General features: G+C 35.9%; 1 protein-coding gene across 3 annotated transcripts in view; it reads left to right on the top strand.

The window, feature by feature from the left end:
• Nucleotides 1-13,971, top strand: part of mcamb (melanoma cell adhesion molecule b) — a 43,813-nt gene that overhangs the window by 27,013 nt on the left and 2,829 nt on the right. Inside the window, exons 2-15 of one of the 3 annotated variants that reach the window (XM_082179378.1) lie at nucleotides 4,853-4,971; nucleotides 5,425-5,674; nucleotides 5,793-5,863; nucleotides 5,936-6,023; nucleotides 6,111-6,290; nucleotides 6,524-6,657; nucleotides 7,150-7,282; nucleotides 7,387-7,499; nucleotides 8,251-8,398; nucleotides 9,497-9,612; nucleotides 9,809-9,965; nucleotides 11,922-11,963; nucleotides 13,194-13,226; nucleotides 13,688-13,814. In XM_082179378.1, the coding sequence (XP_082035504.1) occupies nucleotides 4,853-4,971; nucleotides 5,425-5,674; nucleotides 5,793-5,863; nucleotides 5,936-6,023; nucleotides 6,111-6,290; nucleotides 6,524-6,657; nucleotides 7,150-7,282; nucleotides 7,387-7,499; nucleotides 8,251-8,398; nucleotides 9,497-9,612; nucleotides 9,809-9,965; nucleotides 11,922-11,963; nucleotides 13,194-13,226; nucleotides 13,688-13,814 (1,711 nt within the window). Of the gene's footprint in view, nucleotides 1-4,852; nucleotides 4,972-5,424; nucleotides 5,675-5,792; nucleotides 5,864-5,935; nucleotides 6,024-6,110; nucleotides 6,291-6,523; nucleotides 6,658-7,149; nucleotides 7,283-7,386; nucleotides 7,500-8,250; nucleotides 8,399-9,496; nucleotides 9,613-9,808; nucleotides 9,966-11,921; nucleotides 11,964-13,187; nucleotides 13,227-13,687; nucleotides 13,815-13,971 lie in introns of all 3 variants that reach the window. The other 2 variants (XM_082179377.1, XM_082179379.1) reach the window with 2 other exon arrangements.

Raw genomic sequence — 13,971 nt, 5'->3', positions numbered from 1 at the left:
TATATATATATATATGAAGACGAATCACATAAACTAAATGGTCCATTCCCTTGTTCCATTAAGATTTACACAAAATGTTTTTTTAAGCTCTAGTTTTTTTTTTTTTTTGCTCATTTAAAATTCTTAATTCATAATATGAATAATATGTAAGAATTATTCAATTCAATTTGATTAAATTTTTACTATTATTTAAAAATGCGTAAATCTTGAAAAAAAGGCTTTTTTTGTGTATAATTGCATCAGCCTACTTTGAAGTGCTGTAATTTTAGTAAAGAATGTCTGTCTTTGGTCCATTGCATGCAACCTCGCTGGCATGATAGGAGACCTTTTCATAGTGCCAAACACACCTGATATGGTACTGTTACACTTAGATGTGATAGGCCATGTCAACTAACCCTTGTATTTGCCTCATGAAGTGATGCACAAGGAAATATCCTCTATTAAGCAGGCTTGCTGTCGCCAAGCACAGTCATTCTCCTGTCTGTTGTCCCATAACACAAGTCATCTCCCTTGGCAGCAGGTTCTCAACTAGCACAAGAATAATCTACAGGGCCAAATAAACAACACTAATGAAACAACTTGTGCAGCATTAGGTATTAAACAAACATCTGCGTAATTTGTGAAGAAAACGAAATTCATCAGAGGAAGTGGTAGCTTATACAGCAGAGCTGCTGTAGGCCATCGGTGTTTGTTTATGCTGTAATTCTGTGGAACGTCCTATAAATAAAGCATGCGGTGATTGATATAGTGGCTCCAGCACTTTGCTTCACTATGCAGCGGTAGGAGTTTTTGTATGCTCAAGAATAAAAGGAGCACAACATACATCTGAAATCCACAGTTTAAAGACAATTTAAAAACAGGTGCTTTATCCATTAACAATGACTATTTATAGGATCCTACTGTATATGGCTGTACTGAAGCAGAGGGTTGTGTTGATCATTCCAGAATCATGGAATCTGGAGAAAGGAGTCAAACTCCCATCCATGGGGGATTTTCTGTGTTAATAATTGAATGTTTAGGAAGAAATCACCCCGTTTTTTCCCTTTTCGAGGCCCAGTTGTGCTTGGCCTCAAAGGCTGTCAGGGATTTCTATAAGCTCATTATGAGCAGCTCAGACTAGAATATGGCATGATACAGTGTATAGTGTGCTTCTCATACATGCTAGACTGTTGAATTGTCACAAAGGTCAGATGAGTTCAAAGATCCCATATAGCACTGGAGTATCATGCACAAAGACATTCATATATCAATACTATTTTATGGATTTTTTTCTGATATTCTTGTTACATGACCATAAACAAATTAATGAAAGAAATCTTAAAGGTTCACTATGTAACTTTGGGCCCTATAGCAGTTAAAAAACAAAACTGTATGTATTTTGTGGTTTTGTTTGTGCTTTGGCTCTGCGACCTTGACTGTGCCGATGAATATGGTTATATTTACTGCATTGTGACAACTAACCTATGTCATTCCCACACCATATACACGCGTCAAAGTAGCCGGAGCAACTTTTCTCTATTTACGGATATGACGAGACAAAAAAAATAAATAAAAATAAAATATATATATATATATATATTTTCCTGTAAATTCTCGCTTATCGGGCTTATGCTACTCTGAATAATGCCTGAACTTCGTATTTTGAGCACTTCTTGCGTTGTTTTTTTGCCTCTTCACGATGACTTGCTTAATTTAGTCCCAATTTGTAAGTCGCTTTGGACAAAAGCGTCTGCTAAATGACTAAATGTAAATGTAATGTAAATGTACACATTTTCCCACAAAAACCAACCCGTTAGAGGAGACTGTGGTGATGAATCTCGGGCCCCTCGGCTTTTTTCAGCTGGTCATTGAGGTATTTTGTTGAACAGATTGCCAATTTATGGGGAACAAAGAGCTGAGAAAATCGTGTTTTTTCTTCTACAATGTGCATAAGCAATGTTTTTATCGCTTGTTTCTTTTTTGCCTTTTTTTTTTAGAAGATGTGTAATAGCACCCCTACAGTTTAACAGTGATAACACGGTAACCCAGAAAATTCCATAAATGGCAGTGGAAGCATTGTCTCATAAATGACAGAAAATTCTGTCAATGGCGGGTAAAGAGTTAATTATGAACAAAAAAAGTTAAATAGTGTACCTTTAAAAAATTAGGGATGCACTGATAATGAAATTCTGCCCGATATCGATAAGGCAACAATTATTATAATTTTTTTTAATGTCCGATATTAAAATTTTACATTATTTCTGTGAACTTAGAAAGTGAATTTAGGCAAATTTGCAAAAAGATTACTTTTATCGGTGTAATTTAATTATTAGGGTTTTTAATGATTTACGTTATGTGAGCATTAGATGATGGCAAAGGCTGAATGGAAAAATAAAGGAAATGTATGCACAATTAAATATACAATATTGACTGATTTTAAAATAAATTAAAAATCAGTTAATAACTTGTATAGTACCAAAATATTGTGGATCCCAATTAAAAATAGAGACTTCCTTGTTGTGTATTAGTGTATCTACATGTAAATGTACATGTATGTTATTATGCTAATAAGCTATTGTATCTGTGACTTCCTGTCGCTAGTTGTTCTCTCGCTGTGCATTCAGGATTTCATGGGTTGATGTCCATTGTCTGAGAAAAAATTCATTCTTTACTCTGAGACTGCCTCTATTTCTCTTCCAACAGTCACAGGATGTGCTATTTTTGTTGTCAACTTGTGTAAAGGTAAAGAGGCAGAACAGCTGCTTAATATTGGACTCATCCGGGATTACATGTCTCTCAACTTTGCTGGGAAATTTGCCATATTTTAGTTGTGTCTTCCTGCTCAAAGTCTTTTGTTTGAAACCCAGGCAAAAACTTCTGCTTCATTGTTCTTTTGTCATACTGTTTGCCCAATACTGGTGCTCTGAAAGGAGAACTTATATTAATATTGACTCGACTGATCACACAAAACAACCCATCAGTAACGGTTATCTGCACTCCAGACTGTGGAGACAGCAGGCTGTCAACAGTGGCTCACGGGCACATTATAATGTCTCTCTTCCTTTTTTGGTCATTCTTTTTTGTCTGAGAGCTTTAAAAAGAGTGGCATGTTTAATCAGTCAAACTACTAAGTGTGTCTAAATCTCTTAACTATAATTGAAGCTTGTTATGTTCTTTTCTGCATGGTTGCTGTCGTGGCATCTTGGCCGACTCATTTATCTGCAGATCGTTTTTAGCTTGGCAAGATATTGGAGTACACTGTTATTCTTTCTCATGTTTCATTTTATCTCTGTAATCTGTACGGTTGTATCAAGGGAAATGCTAGTCATTATGATGCCCAATTCTGGGTGTTTATGCTTATAGATGATTACAGATTTCTTCTATTCTTAACTTAAGAAAGGCAGATCTTGCATTTTTTAAATATACAATACCATTTAAAAGTTTGGGCTCTGAAAGAATTTGTTTTTGAAAGAAACCTCTTATACTCACCAAGGCTACATTTATTTGATGAAAAATACAGTAAAAACTAATATTGTGAAATATTTTTTCAGCATCATTACTCCAGTCTTTAGTCACATGATCCTTCAGAAATAATTCTAATATGCTGATTTGCTGCTCAAGAAACATTTCATATTATTATCAATGCTGAATTCAATTTTTAAAACTGCTTCATATTTTTGTGGAATCTGTTTTACTTTTCAGGATGATGAATAGAAGTTCAAAAGAACAGCACTTATTTTAAATGGATATCTTTTGTAATTTAATAAATGTCTACTGTCATACTTTACCATAAACGTTTGAGGTCAGTAAGTTTTATAATGTACATACATACGTTAATATTGCAATGTGCAAAACAGCATGCATGCTGGTGTGAGACAGCACAACGTTAGCATGCTAACTAAACCACCAGCACCACCAATATAAATATCAAAATATCAAGGATTTAATTCAGTTTGTTTGAAAAATAAGAGCATTTGTTTCATCACCACATTACTCTTCAGAAACTTCAGAAACATGGCATTATAGATACCTTGGTCCTCCCTTTTGTACTCAATGAACAAGGCGAATGTTTGATATCCACAACAAAGATCGTCGGCCTTGCGCTAATGTCGCTAATGCACAGGAAATGCCTTTGTTGGGAGAAACTAATCAGATTTCTTTAATGTGAAAGCATCCTTCATACTCAATTATCCCCCTGTAGTGCACACAGGTCCACATAGAGGCCAGAAAGGCCATTTACAATTTATTTGAAAGGTTATCGAAGAACATTCGCAAAAATCAATTGGAAATGTGAGGTGAGTTAGTAAACCATTTTCCTCACAGAACAAACAAGCAGAATGCCAGAATAACTAGAAGATGTTTTTTTGTCTTGTAGTGATCATGTTTTTGAGGATGAATAGTTTCAGCCTCCTCATGATTCAGAAAGCTTTAAGATGCTTTAAGGGAGAGAACAGCTCATTTCTGGCAAACAGTAGGTCACTTATTCTCTAGATAAATCGAGTCTTTCTTCCTCCTGAGGCGTGACATGCGGGAATGCTACACATTAATCTGTACATGGGTGGGCTCAGTAAATTCCACTCATAATATCTTCTCCCTCAACTGCTTTGCTCCCACTAGATCGGACATTTGACATGGGAACATGGGTGGCGTGGTCCAATCAGAAGTGGTGTTCCCCATGGCCCATTTCCTGTTAAGGAGTCACTACATTCAAATGATATTCTGAAGGGGCTTAGGGAATAGGGATCACAAAAAATGTCCAACAAATAGACTTTGAGCCTCATCATTTTGTGGATTTGACTTTTCTTTGACAGTACAAAGTTTAGGCCTATATTGACAAATCGGTGTGTTTTGATGTTTTTTTTTTTTTTATTAGCATGGGCCGCAGTGCTTGTGAGCATGGAAGACAGGGTGGATGTATATTTAAAAGACCAGGCCATTATCCCCTGTTTGTACATTCTGAAGGAACCAGCAATGATGATAGTCTGGTTTACGGTGAGAAACATTTACACATTTTACAATAACTTTTGTTTTACAATTACCACCCCAAAAAATCTGAAAATAATACTGATCTTTGCTGAAGTATCTTATTCTTGTTATTGTAATGCAGTAACTCAGTACAATTACTCATGCAATGTATACTTATATTGTTGTTTAAATTTTTTTTAAATAATAGTATGAAATATTTACAATAAATAGAAAAACAATTAATGAAGAATATTTCCAAAAAAGTAAAAAAAAAGGATTGAGAATGAGATATTATATTTCTGCGTATCTTTTGATTTTAGGGTGAAAAATTATATATATATATATATATATATATATATATATATTATTATTTTTTCTTCCAGTTTTTCACCCAAATAACCTCAATAGAAAATACAAACAAATCCATAGACATACAATAAATGTGGAAATCTGAACATCACTATTTTTGACTTTGTACAGAAATTGCCAGGCAAGGACCAAAGCAGGATAAGAATCTACTACTATGATAATCAGACTGAGATCATTGAAGAGGGCAGTAATTATGCCGGGAGGATTCAAGTCAGTCACTCTCATGACGCTCAGAGTGGTGTCGGAAGCGCCGTTCTGACCATTGACACGGTGGAACTGAGTGACCAGAGGGAGTTCATCTGCATGGTGCACAATGTGTTGAAAGACAGTGGTGAAGGACACACTCGTCTCCAAGTATTCAGTAAGACACAACAGGCTTTTCCCTTGTAAAAGAGCCTGGCCAGGCTGAGGGATCACCATCATATGCTGCTTGACCTATTTTTACCTTTATCCTAACACTAAACCACTCTCTCTTTTAGACTCGCCATCTCTGCCTGTGATTGAACTTACACACACCGCGATTTATGTTACTGAAGAGCAGCCATCAAAGGTAGAGCTCAACACAACCACTTGTTTTTGAACATTTTCATGAACTTTACATAAGTATGGTATTTTTACTCAGGTTGCAAAATGTAAAGTTGACGACGGGTATCCTAGACCCAACATCACATGGTACAAGGACAGATTCCCTCTCCAACCCTCAGTTGGTGGTAAATACAGGGTCATTCAGTCAACATTCTACAAAACAAAATGTGATTTTATTTGGCAATGACAAAACCCATCTGCATCCCCTTTAGAGATAGACATCAAGGAGACTGTGACAGTCAAAACCAGTGGCCTGGTCGCAGTTGAGAGTCAACTTTTCATGAAGGTCAAAAGGGAAGATGAAGATGCCATGTTCTACTGTGAGGTCCAATACTTTGTCCCTGGTGCATCAAAAATGTCAGAGTCCAATCCAATCAAAATCACAGTTTCTTGTAAGTCAACATCTTTTCAGCCTATAATAACTTTAAAGAGCTAGTTCTCACAAAAAATGAAATAGTCATCATTTACTCATTCTCATGTCATTCCAAACCTGCATTACTTTCTTTCTCCTGTGGATTGACAGCAGAATTATAATTTCTTTTTGTGGACAGTGCTCTGTGCCGCCATCTATTGAATGTACCAAGCACAATGCACAGTGTCTTACTATTTCATTTAATCATTTCAGACCCTACAACAGAGGTAACACTATCCATAAATCCACCCGACAGGCTTATAAAAGAAGGCGACACCGTGGAGATCCAATGTCAGGGAAATGGAAAGCCTCAGCCCAGTTTTACTTTCACTTTCAAACATGAAGAGGTAATATAAAATCAAGATGTAATCATAGATGTTATGTCTGCCTAACTGAATACATGAAGTGTATGAACTTCGGCTAATGTTCTAGCAAGGCTCTCTTTGGGTCATGAACAAATATTCTCCCAATGACATTAATAGAATGATCGTTCAAAGTTATCTGTTCTTTAATAATGTTCTCAAAACGTTATTCTTACATTGTTTGTTGGATTAGCATTAACATTAGCAAAACGTTCCCATAACATATTTTTGTTAGCTGGGATATGGACATTACTTTGACAATCTTGGGCTGATAACAGAATACTTCCTGATTGTAATGTTGAAACATGCATTTTCTGTGAAGCTGCTTTGAAACTAAATGCATTGTGAAAAGCGCCATACAAATTAACTTAAATGTCAGCTATTCTGAAATCTGTCAACCATGTGAAAATATTCATTTGATCACTTGCAGTTCTGGAGTACATTGCTGTTTTAATTATTTTCACTTGTCAATTTCAGACAGAGGTTGAAGAGAATGGAACACTGATTCTGGAAAACGTCACGCGATCAGACAGCGGGACGTATGAGTGCCTGTCATTAGACTTTGAAGCAGAGTTTGAAGTCAAGGGCTCCATCAATATCACAGTACACTGTAAGAGCACGTTCCTCAGCAGTTCTTGCGCTATGGCAGATTTTGGTGAGATTATGTCGGCTTTTCTCTCCATGGTGAGCAACACTTTTTTTTGTCTTTTTTAGATCTGGATCATATTGTGGTGACACCAGAGGAGACAGTTCTGGACCAGATGCAAGATCTCACCTTAACCTGCAACGCCTTGTCTTCTTTACCCACATACACAACATGGCATAAGGTACAACAATAAGATGGACTCAAAAACAATCACATAAATTATCTAATTTATCTATTTTAGGATGCTAGAAATCCAGTCAGTAAGAATCTTTCTCTAATACTCTCCAAGGCTTCATTTATTTGATCTAAAATAGTAATATTGTGAAATACTATTACAATTTAAAAAACTCTTTTCTATTTTAATGTTTTTACGGCAAAGATGTTACTCCAGTCTTCACATGTTAACATGATCCTTCAGGAATCATTCTGATATGCAGATTTGGTGATCAAGAAACATTTCTTTATAAATGTTTTTAAAAAGTTGAGCTGCTTAATATTTTTGGAAGAAACTGTGATACATTTTTTTCCATTATTCTTTGATGAATAAATAAGAATAGAATTATTTAAAATAGAATTATTTTGTAACAATATAAAAAAACATTACTGTCACTTTTGATCGATTTAGTGCATCATTGAATAAAAGTGCATCATTGATTAAAAAAAAATACTGACCCCAAACTTTTAAAAGTGTAGACTACTAAGATTGTTACACCGAGACCCAAATCAAGAGTTTTAAAACCCAGACTTTAAATAATAAGACTCGATTATAAACCAAGACCACATTTACTATGTGTTCTTCAAAGATCACAAGACCAAGACACAAGATCAAAATTACAACATAAATAATATCCAGAATGAATACAATAAATCTTCTTGCTCTTGAAATGCTCAAGTTTGTAAATGGATCTAATTGACGGTGTATTTCAATACAGGATGGCTGGTCAAAAGTGGAAGAGGGGCATGTTTTGGAGTTACACAATGCCTCCCATCCCAAAACCTCTGGGAAGTATACGTGTGAAGTGATGGTCCCTTCCCTGCCTGAGCTACGAGAACAGAAGTCTGTGCAAATCAGTGTGCGAGGTGGGTTTGTGTGTGGCTCAGGTTTTGCTTACTAATCCTAACCAAGTGCACATACGAGGATAGTAAAACCTGAAATCAACTAATAAACATTAATTAATCAATTAATAAATATACTAAGGATATCTTAAAGGGATAGTTCACTTAGAAATACATTTTTGGTATGTTTTAGCTTACCTCAAGGGCATCCAAGATGTAGGTGTCTTTTTTTCCGCAGTAGTTTCAATTTTGATATTTTTAGGTCAAACCGTTCTTGTCTGTCAGTCATATAATGCAGGTCGATGGTCACTGTCTCAAAGAGCATGCACTGAGTCCAAATTAAAACAATTCCCCGTCGTCCAAATTAAACAATTCCCCATCGTAAGTACACATTGATGGCCTAAAACACGAAACGAGCGGTTTGTGTGAGAAAACGAACAGTATTTATATCGTTTTTACCTCTTATACACAGCCATGTCGAAGTGATCTGATCTGACGTGTACGCAGACTGGTGCATAGATATATACACACTAGATGTCGCCTTGTCTACTGCAGTTCATTGGAACGAATGTCTTTAAGGCGACATCTAGTGTATATATCTATGCACCAGTCTGCGTACACGTCAGATCAGATCACTTCGACATGGCTGTGTACAAGAGGTAAAAACGATATAAATACTGTTCGTTTTCTCACACAAACCGCTCGTTTCGTGTCTTAGGCCATCAATGTGTACTTACGATGGGGAATTGTTTAATTTGGACGACGGGGAATTGTTTTAATTTGGACTCTGTGCATGCTCTTTGAGATAATGACCATCGACCTGCATTATATGACTGACAGACAAGAACGGTTTGACCTAAAAATATCAAAATTGAAACTACTGCGGAAAAAAAGACACCTACATCTTGGATGCCCTTGAGGTAAGCTAAAACATACCAAAAATTTATTTCAAAGTGAACTATCCCTTTAATGAAAGTCTAAAAATTCAGGAAGATTTCTTTCAGGGTTTGGGGATAGAAAATGTGATTAGCTCAGTATAAAAACATCATCAGTGTTACAGAAGAACAAACAAAAACCAACAATGTTTGCTTTCATGACTAAAAATGTCTAAACCTGCTTTAGGAAAGCCTAAGATAGAAGTGACATCGACCAATAATACGGACCGTTCTGTTAACCTGACCTGCTATGCACAAGGCTACCCAATCCCCAATATCACCTGGACCATCTCTGACCAATGGGTATCCTTACATCACTCTGTTTCTGACCAATCAGGGACAATTCCAAACATCTTTTGCTAGTAACTCATCAGAATTTAAGGGTAGTTTCATTGTAAGCTTCATTGTAATTTTATTGTGCAGTTGTGAGTGAAAACATTCTTAATCAGTTTTATGGATTCTTTTAAATGGATATTACCATGACAATATATATATATAGACTGGCAAGCCTGTCCCTGTGCTGAATGTGGAGACCCAGAGTACAGACACTGGTGTTTTCAGCATGATCTCTGTGAAGGCCACGTCTGCACTCACAGCCACTTGCAGAGCCGACAATGAGATTGGGACGGACAATGATTCTCTCAGAATTGATGCAAGTGAGTTTTTGTTTTCCGATTATATGATTTCCTCTACTTAAAATGTATATTCCGTTATGAATACTGTTACCACATTTGAAAAAACTAGATTAATCTTTGTCACATATTAACTCTAGTTCATGCAGTCGGTATCATGGACAAACAATATTCTTTTTACAGAATTGGAATGTGAAAAAAAAAATGTTTATACACTAAAATCTGCAAGCGATTTTATCATCACTGCATTGGTTACCTATAAAGTTCCGTATTAATTACAAGGTATTGCTACTGACTTATAAAGCCCTAAACGGCTTAGCTCCAGTCTATTTAACGGATCTTCTATCGCCCTATAATCCATCGCGCTCTTTAAGATCACTAAATTCAAGGCTTTTGGTCATACCTAGGATATCCAGAACCACCAAAGGAGGGAGAGCATTTTCACATTTGGCTCCAAAACTCTGGAATAGTCTTCCTGATACTGTTCGTTGCTCAGACTCGCTCTCCCAGTTTAAAACTAGATTAAAGTCGCATCTCTTCAGCCAGGCATTCGTATAATCCTACAGTTCAAACTACAATCCGGCCTCTAGCTCATAAATGCCAGAGGAGAACTGGCCCCCCGACTGAGCCTGGGTTCTCCCAAGGTTTTTTTTTTTCTCCATTAGGTCACCTGATGGAGTTTTAGGACACCATTAGGTCACCTGATGGAGTTTTAGGACACCATTAGGTCACCTGATGGAGTTTTAGGACACCATTAGGTCACCTGATGGAGTTTTTCGGTTCCTTGCCACTGTTGCCTTTGGCTTGCTCTGTTGGGGATATTTTGGGGATATTTAATTTAATTTGATCAATTAATAAATTCCTCTTGAAACAAACTTTGTTGTATTATTTTAATTTAATACTGTGAAGCTGCTTTGATGCAATCTGTATTGTGAAAAGCGCTATACAAATATACTTGACTTGACTAAAATGATGGGTGTTTTCACACTTATGAGCACAGTTCGCATGATTTTTGGCCCATATGTGAACACTCCAAACGATCTCAGACCCCTTTAAAGCGAACCGAACCGAACCGAACCAAACCGAGACCATCTCGGGAGGTGATCTGAGTACGGTTCTATTTCATCCTATGGTACAGTTCGCTAAAAACATGCAATCTGAACACATTTTTTTGGTTCACGAATCCCAATGTAGTTTGGTCATCAGATGCCTCCGTACAAATCGGCTGTTCATCATGACTGCTGCTTCTGGCAGATCTCTACAAATTATTCACAACATACACTTGTTTATTGTCATTTCAACTGTTTCCAAACTGGAAACACCCTTAAGTGTCAGTACATTTAAAATAAAATGTTTATATATTTTAATATACATATTTCAAAATGTAATTTATTCCTGTGATCGAAGCTGAATTTTCAGCATCATTACTCCACACTGTCACATGATCCTTCAGAAACCATTCTAATATGGTTTTAAGATTTGCTGATTTGTTGAAACCATGATACAGGACCCCCAGGATTCTTTGATGACTAATCTTTGATGAAATTTATTTAAAGTAGAAAACTTTTGTAACCTCGTCATGTCTTTAATGTGACTTTTGAACAATTTACTGTGTCCTCGCTGAATAAAATGATTAATTTCTTTATTGTTAGTTCATGTTAGCTATTGCATTAACTATACAACCTTAATTCTGAAGTGTTTTGCACTCTTGATCATTATATAATTTATATTTTAATTCATGTGATTTTAACTTTAATTTGCTATTAAAATTGCTAGTTCACTGTTAGTTCATATTGGTTTTAATGTTAAGAATGTATTAGTATATAAAATGTATTAGTTTATAAATGAAAAAATCAAGACAAAAAAAACATGTATTGCACAGAAAAAAGTATACGATTTATTTAAAAGTACTATACATTTTATGTTAAGTTAAATTATGCTAACAAATACAACCTTATTCATACCATCTTACTTTTGTAGTTGCACGTGTGACAACGACAACCCAAACCATCAGCCCTAAAGGTATGTTTCTGGAGCTTTCACTTGAAGAAACTTTTGAGATACTTGTAAACTCTACATCTACTTCCAATACAGCGAGTCACTGTATTTAGACTGTAACAGAACACACACACTTGAGAATTGATGACCAAAAGCAGTATCTGTGCCGTATAAACAGTCATCTGAGAGGGCAGCTAATGTGGTATTTATTCTGGAGGTGCAGTCAAAAGCAGTGCGTGTTTGAACACAGAGCAGTTTTACTGTAACAGAAGAAGGTGGATGATGGTGAAAATGCTCTGATGTGGACAAAAGCAGGCTTCGCATCAGGCCTGGCTGACTGCCTGTGACCTCATGGGACCAGAGCGTTTGGCATCAGGGCAAATGAGGCGAAGCAGCTACTCTCACTTTGGGGTATCAGCTGACGTTTGTGTTCCTTATTATGGCGGTCCTCAGAGCCCTTATCTCGGAGTCTGTTTATGCCTGTAGTCAGGAAAATAAACAAATATAACAGCAAAATGTCAACACTGTCAGCGGATGCTTCTAGCATCATGTTCTAACCAGATGCAGCACAAGAAGTTAATAGCAATAATGTGGCAAAATATAGAAGTAGCTGTATATTTTCATGTATGTGGACAAAAATTAAATAATTGACTATTAAAATATTATTCATTTTAAAATGTAATTATTTCATATTTTTACACATAATTATTAAATAATAAACCTTTATTTGTAACTGTAACAAATCCTAAAGAAATTAAATGAAATATATGAAAAATTATATTATATATAAATTTTAAATTAAATATGATATATTTTTATATATATTTTATATATATATATATATATATATATATATATATATATAATTTTTTTTATTATTAATATGTTTATTATTGTGTTATTAAAATGAATTAATATAATATTGCAAATAATATTAGGGAAATTAGGTTTTAGTAAGATAAATATATTATTTGTAATAGATATATTATTTTATATAGTATACATTTTTTTATGTAACTTTTTTCTACCCAAAAACTAAGACCATTGGCAACCCCTGAGCTCCCTTGACCACAGTTTAAACCCCACTGGTCTACCCTTAACAAGGAGAGCAGAGACAAGACACTAAAATGTACATGTTATACCAGTAACTTCATCTAAGGGTCCAGGACAGCACCCATGGTCTAATTATAATAAAACTGATGTATTAATATACTGCCTATGTAGTAACTTAATCCCTTTGCGTCTTAGCAACAGGATTTACCATTACACCAAAACAGCCGCAGAGAGGTTTGTACTGCAGCTTTGTCATGTGTCCAGCGCCAGCCTAACCGCTCACCGCCAGCCTCGCTCACACAAACACCCTTCCACGCTGTGTGAAAGCAGTCATTTATTATGCTAATCTTCACTTCAACCAAACTGGTCTAAAATTTTAGGTAGGGTGGTGGCACTTACCTATCTTGGCCTTCTAGAATGAATGAATGAACGAACGAACGAATGAATGATTCCAGAACGCTTTGCTCGTATTATTGCTCATACAACGACACACATCACTGCTTTTCTTTACAGCACATTCAGATCACTTTACTCACAACCTTTTTGGAAATGAAGAGTTTCAGCAAAGACTTTGTATATGTCAGTTAGAAATGTAGGAAATGTTCACCCAAAGTATGTCTTTCAGGATTTACTTTAGGTGTGAGCTTTTCCTCTCATCTGTCAAGGTACTGACCTCCTCTCCGTCTGACCCTCAGGTGGCAGTGGAGTGGCCATCGCGGTCATCATCATCTGCCTGCTCCTCATAGCCATACTGGGCAGTGTGCTCTACTTCCTCTACAAGAAAGGAAGGCTGCCCTGCGGACGCTCGGGAAAGCAGGATTTGTATGTGCTTTTATATATGTTTGAATTTGTAGGTTTGTTTGATGCTTCAGAAATGACACACTGTACCTTTAAAATCAGTGTTATTAACAAACTATTATTCAAATAGTTTTAAGCTGAAATAAAATATAAATATGCGATAAAAAAACGTAAACTTATA

Source organism: Leuciscus leuciscus (assembly GCF_965113295.1).
Source record: "Leuciscus leuciscus genome assembly, chromosome: 9".
Classification (NCBI taxonomy): Eukaryota; Metazoa; Chordata; class Actinopteri; order Cypriniformes; family Leuciscidae; genus Leuciscus; species Leuciscus leuciscus.
This window is presented reverse-complemented; position numbering and strand designations above follow the sequence as displayed.